A 6,135-nucleotide genomic window follows, 5' to 3' on the forward strand; every position below is an offset into this window, starting at 1 on the left:
GTGTGGTCGTGGTCCCATGGTCTGTGTCTCCGCCACTCTGCTCTGTCAGCAGAATAAAGGCCACGGGACCACCGACCGCGACCACCGAGCACAGCGGCAACGGGGCACGTGGGCCGACTCCGGACCTGAAAGCCCCAGGAACACCCTCAGCGCCCACGGTGGGGCACGAACAAACAAACAGAGGCGGCGTGACCAGCGGTCGGCCGGTCGGGGAAAGGCAAGCGGTGGGGGCCCACGTGTGCCGAGCGTGGAAGCAAACGCCTCTACTGAGAAAATGCGTGGCTGCCAGGACCCGGGGTCCCTGCTCTCACCCTCGCAGATGGGAGACAGGGCGTTAGTGCGGGTGAACGTCACAAAGCAGAGAGGGTCCCAGAGGGAAGAGGGTGAGGGCCCCAAGCCCTGGCTCCCTCCCCTGGGAGCGACCAACCAGCCCTGGCTGCGGCCCCTGTGTGCGTGGACCGCCCTGCGCTAGACGGGCCGCACCTTCATCTCTGACACCTCGTAGATGCAGCCTTTCCCCGACTTCCGGTTCCTGCCGTTTGCAAAGGTCTTGTGAGCCCCCCGGAGGTAGAGACCGATGCGGTTCGACAGGGGACACCGATAATAGCACCAGGCCCCCTCGCAGCGCTCAGCACGGTTTTCTAGACTTGAGTCGTTGTCCTGGTCCTTGGTGGAGAAGGCGAGGTTGTTGGGTTTGACAGGGAGTCCCCTGCACAGAGGGAGAGTGGGCCGTTTTACTCGGATCCTAGGTCTAGGCAGGAACGTGTCCTGTCCAGGGGTGCAAGACGTGTACTGCACAACTCTAGGGGGTGCCGGGGAACACTTGCTCTCTGGTACAGTGGCCTCGGCATCCGTCATCGCCTCTGTCCCTGCCAGCTGGCAGGCACCCTGACTTGGAGGGAGGCCACTCGTGGCCCTGGACTCCTAGGTTGCTCAGCAGACAGCGCCAGGCACCATGAAGCAGGAACTCAGCTCCACAGAAATGGGCCACATTAGCAGCGGGCCCCTGTTGGTGTCAATAATGGCGGTAAATAAGAATACCAGTTCTCCCGGACTTTGTACTAAATGGGTCACACGGACTTTGTTGGCACCATGAGGTGCGGGTGACACTTCCTTCACCTAGGGATGGATGGAGAGCCACGTCTGGCTGCCGCCACCTCTCTCCCCACAGACGAGGCAGAGCCAGGAGGGGAAGCAGGTCCCCTCTGCACTGCAGCCCAGGCCCCTCGGCCCAGGGCGGACACTCAGCCGCGCCGCCCCCAGCGAAGGCTCCCGGGACCAGCCTGTACTTCTCGGCCTCGCCCGCCCTCTGGAATGAGCTGTACTTGGCAAATCGGCGGTTACCCTCGACGTCCACGAGGTCTACACGGAGCTCGTTGGTTCCTGGGGCAGAAAGGCTGTGAGGTCCCAGCAGAGGGACCCTCTGTCTCCAGGGCCGGGAGGTGGGAGTTTAGGAAAGCGTGTAGGGACTGTCTGAACTTGGCAGGCAGGGAAGGTCTGCACGATCATGGAAGAAGTCCTTGGTTATATGAAGGACTTGAGCACCACTTCCCCAGAGTCCTTCTACTGCACCTGTAATCCCCTCTTCCTGTTCATCTGCTGGAACACGACGCTACTCTACATGCAGGTGTGCATTTTCCCGGCGGGCTGTGACATCACTCGCAGACCCGTGCCCTAACCGCGGTGGCGTCCCTGCATGTGGGAAGGTCGGGTACCCGCTGGAGCAGGTGTTTCAGGAGTCGGCCAGGGCGGACTGGGCAGGGAGGGGAGATGGCCCACCTGGCGGCCTCCCCAGGACAGCGACAAGTGACGCTCTGGGCAGACGAGCCCGAGGGTAAAGACCCTGCCCTCATCCAGACCGTGCAGGCTGGGGTGCATGCTTGCCCGAGTCCTTCACCTTGGTCCCTACGTGACCCGACCTGATGTGTGAGACCACGGCAGGGCTCCCACGCATGGGGCGGGGGGCACAGAACTAATGGGTCCCGCTCAGATGCACCCCAGCAGGAGGAGGGGTGTGTTCCTCAGCCCCGCGGGGCCAGGCTCAGGTCCGGGGCAGGTGGAGGTCAGGGACATACCCTGGGCGGGGAGGGCGTGGATGCTGTCATTCCCCAGCTAGAACTCCCCCAGCTGACTGCCGAAGCCCTTCTTGTACACGGCCCAGTCTCGAAAGAAATCCACGGAGCCGTCGCTCCTTCGCTGGAAAAACCTAGGGAAGGCGAGCGGGCTCGGGGACCGGGGCCCTGCTGGGGTCCACGGCTCAGGGGCCCCACTACCTTGGAGGAGGCCTCGTAGCTCAGGGAACACTCCGACCGAGAGCCTGGCATGGCTGTGGGGCTCATCTCAGACCCCAGGGGTGTACAGAACCCACGTCCGAGGGAGGGGAAAACTAGAGGAACAGAGAGGGTGGGTGGCACGTCCTAAGCCAAACAGCTGGAGGTGTGGGCTCCTGTCGGGCCGCGCCCCAAAGTCTGCACTCCCTCCCGTAGAGTTCGCCCCCCACCAAGGTGTCTGGTTCGCCCCGGCCTGGGCCAGAGGGTCGGGTCAGCCTCACGGGGGATGTGGACAATTTGACAAAGGCCACCCGAGAGTGTCCCCCCTCGGGCGGCCGAACTGCTCTGTGGGATCCCCAGGCAGAGCCCGCCCTCCCCGTTGCTCCACTGGGCGGTCTCCGGTGCCGACACTCACGGTCCAGCCCCCGCCGTCTGTGTCCCTGTCACACAGCACGCTCAGGGGCCGGAGGTCGGGCAGGTGGACGGTGTTCCCGCCGCTCAGAAAGTGCCCCCTCGTGAGCAGCTCCCTAAGGGTCCCAGGTGTTGGGGACCGACCCGGAGGCTGATGTCAGGCAGGGAGCCCTGGGCGGGGCGATGATGGGGGGCGTCTACACGGATGGAGGGGGACCCTGGGCCTGGACAGACCCCGAGCCGCGGGTCGCACGGCCGTGATGGCCATCCCCCCTCCCAGGCCCGCCCCGCCTTAGTCCCTGGACCCCTGGCCTTCAGGGGACATTTTAGCTTCTTGAGAACATTGCCAGGTGCTGGCTGCCCATTGCTGAGTAGCCGAGGGAGGGTAATGTGTCTAAGAGCGTGTGGTCCTTGGATTCTGGAAGCTGGGGCAGTGTGGGGCTGGCCTCTGGGCGGCGGGAAGCGTGGGGAGGTCGGCGGCGTGGTCAGGCACCTGCGTCACAGGACTGATGCGCAGGCTCTCCTGTTTGTGGGGAGAGGACGCACCCATCACGGTCTGGAAACGGGCGCCCCCGTCCCCTTCAGCCACAGGTGCTCGGCGGCCGGCATACAGAATGCAAATAGGATCGGGATCTGTCCGGGGCAGACCGTCCAGTCCCAGGGATGGGTTCCAGACTGCCCGTGCCTGGAAGCGGCTCTGCTGGGTCCCCCGTGTCCAGCCTGGGCTGGGGGCCGTGGGGCAGCACTGTCACTCAGGGTCACTGTGTGCACCCGGTGCCGGCCATCTCCTGAGGGCCCCCGGGCCTCAGTGGTGCGGGTATGGACTCGTCCCGGTCTCTGGTCGCTGTCAGCTCCACCCGCTGTCCCTCCCAGCCTCCGCCTGGGGAGAGCGCTGGGGCCCTGGGCATTCGGGTGTGCGTCCCATTCCTGCGCTCTTGTATGTGCACGGAGCTCCTGACTGTGTTTAGAGTTTGCGAATTGCTCCCCTGACTCTTACAATTTGGTAACGAAGTGAGAATGGATAGGAGGGAAAGTCCGTGAAGCGTCCCCATTCGGCAGTAATGTTGTCTCACCGTCACTTGGGTCCAACGCGGGCAGATGCTGGGCTCGGGCCCTCGCCGACTGGGCCATCAAACCGAGCCCTGAGCCAGACCTTGCACGCCTCGCACCGTTTCGCTGACAGAAGAGGGACGTGGGTCTGAGCCCCTCCCCAGGGGAAGCTGCCAGCTGACTGTGGCTGTGGGACCCCCACGTGGACAAAGCCTGCCGAGGCGCCCCCAGGACCACGAGCCGAGCTCCCCTTTCTCCCCGCGGTCTCCTGGAGAAGAGACGGGAGGATGCGCCCCCCGATGCGGGGAAGTGTCGTCGGTGAGAGGCCGCGTGAGCGCTCTGGACACCACCCAGCTGCTCTGCCCTCAGGGGCCGGCGGGAAGCACAGCGGGGGCCGAGCCCCAGGCCTCCTGCTCTGGGCAGGACACCCTCATTGCTCTCTGGGTCTCCAAGGGTTCAAAGGCCAGGGTCTCCAAGCCGGGGAGTGGACCCCGAGGCCTGGGATCCTGCCCCGGGGAAGGAGAGGGCACTGTGGGCCAAGTTCCCTGGATCAGGACCCTGCTCATGCACCAGCTCGAGGCTCCCTGGGAATGGAAATGGGTGCTGCCCCCCCGTCCCTCTGTCTGCCTCCCGTCCCACCCCGTCTCTCCCTCTGGCCGCCTCCCTGTCTCCCTGTCTCCCTGAATCTCTGTGTTCCTCTCTCATCTCTCTAGGGACAGAGTCCGGGGTCCCCCGAGGAGTCCTCGCTCTTCCTCACGTTGTTACGTTTGGGTCCCGTTGGTCCTGCCTTCCCAGGGACTCCAGGGGAACCAGGTGCTCCTGCAAATTCCAAGGACACGGGCATCACAGGCAAAGGTGCTGCCGCCACAATTGCATGTGAGCTCTCTGCCCCAAGTACTGAGACCCACCCAGGGCCACTTCTCCACAGAACCGCTGCCTCGGGTGGACGGAGCAGCCCCGGGCACAAGGGTGGGGACCAGGCCGTCACCTGCAGCCCAGGCCCCAGGCCTGCGTGGATTCCTGCCCCTGCTGAGCTCTGTGTGGTGGGCCCAGGCCCGTGCTGCCCGCGCAGAGGCCTGCCGTCCAGTCGGGGACCTGGGTCTCGGGGCACATCCTGGGAGACCCCGTCCCCCTGGTACCCGCAGGAGCCGACCACGCTCTCCTGCAGTGGGGTCCCACTGGAGGGGCGGGGCGAGCCAGATTGGCCCCGTGCCCAGCCCCCGGATAGGGTCCTCCCGAGCCCCTGCACGTAGGGTCTCACTCCACCCAGAGAGGAGCCACGTGGCTCTGACACTGGCTGTGCACAGGGCCAGGCCTGAGCTCCATCCGGAGGGTGGGAGGAGCCTCATCCCTGGGTGTAGCTGGAGAAGAGCAGGGCCCCCGTCACCCCACCCCGGGCCCGCTGCACCTACCTCTCTCTCCGTTGACCCCTGCGTCTCCCTTGGGCGCCGAGGCCCCGGGCAGTCCCGGGCAGCCTCGGAGGATGCTGAGCTTGTCGGAGCCCCCAGCCCCAACACCTTCACCTCTGCAGAGAAACACCAAGTGACAGTCGGTGCCTTCCTCCTGGGCCTGATGGCTCAGCAGATCCCACAGACGGGCGGCTGACCGAGGCTTCTGCCTGCGTGGTGACCTCGGGCCGGGGCAGACCTCTGGGGACCCCTGAAGGTCAGGCTGGAAGTGGGTTTTTTGCCTCTGGTGTAAATAGACTTGCTCTATCCCCCTTCCGCCCTGCTCTGGGTGCTGGTCAGGCCGGAGGGAATGGCCTTGGAGTCCCCCCTGCCTGAGGGGAACCCAGCTCCTCGGTGCTGTGTGTCCCGGGACAAGTCAATCAAGCCCTCTGGGCTTGTGTCCTCTGAGCTCCAAGAGGATAGGAGGAGGGTTATCATTAGAGAGCCGCATGTTTATAATCTGAGCAGGGTCCATGGCATTTACAAAGAGCTTCCCTGAACACTGGGGACTTTCAATAAATAATAACGATAAATAGTGATAAGAAACTTGGGGGATTGGGGGTCAACATGGAAATTTCACCCCCAGACCTCAGGCATGTGCTCACAGAATTTCTGAGCCAGAAGGGGGCCCTGTGGGTCGCCTGGAGAGAGATGTGTTGGCTTCAAGGACACAAGGGGCCACCGACCCGGGAGAGGAGGTTTATTGACTTCGTGGAGTTTAATTGTGTCGCTGATGAACCCAAAACGTCCTCGTGCGAGGCCTGAGGCCTGGGGATGCCCCGAGGCCGCCTGGACACCACAGGCTCCTGCAGGGGACAGGGCTGTGCCACCATCTGGGGTCTCTTATGTCCTCACCTCACTGTCAGAACAACGTAGACTTCATTTTTTAAAATTTGCTTAAGTTTTTCTCATTAAAAAAGAATACTTGGCAATTTTAGACACATTAAGAAACAAGA

General features: G+C 63.7%; 1 protein-coding gene across 1 annotated transcript; it reads right to left on the bottom strand.

The window, feature by feature from the left end:
• Positions 1-468: 468 nt before the first annotated feature.
• Positions 469-5,256, bottom strand: LOC112817840 (ficolin-2-like; the record flags this gene model as incomplete). Its single annotated transcript, XM_025865138.1, is given in 8 exon segments — positions 469-709; positions 1,245-1,383; positions 2,076-2,204; positions 2,685-2,832; positions 2,987-2,993; positions 3,978-3,999; positions 4,497-4,550; positions 5,144-5,256. Coding segments are annotated over 8 exon segments (853 nt in total), but the record flags the coding sequence as incomplete, so codon positions are not given.
• Between the last annotated feature and the right edge of the window lie 879 nt (positions 5,257-6,135).

Source organism: Callorhinus ursinus, unplaced genomic scaffold, assembly GCF_003265705.2.
Source record: "Callorhinus ursinus isolate GAN/ISIS: 27379988/994484 unplaced genomic scaffold, GSC_fseal_2.0 scaffold1988, whole genome shotgun sequence".
Lineage (NCBI taxonomy): Eukaryota > Metazoa > Chordata > Mammalia > Carnivora > Otariidae > Callorhinus > Callorhinus ursinus.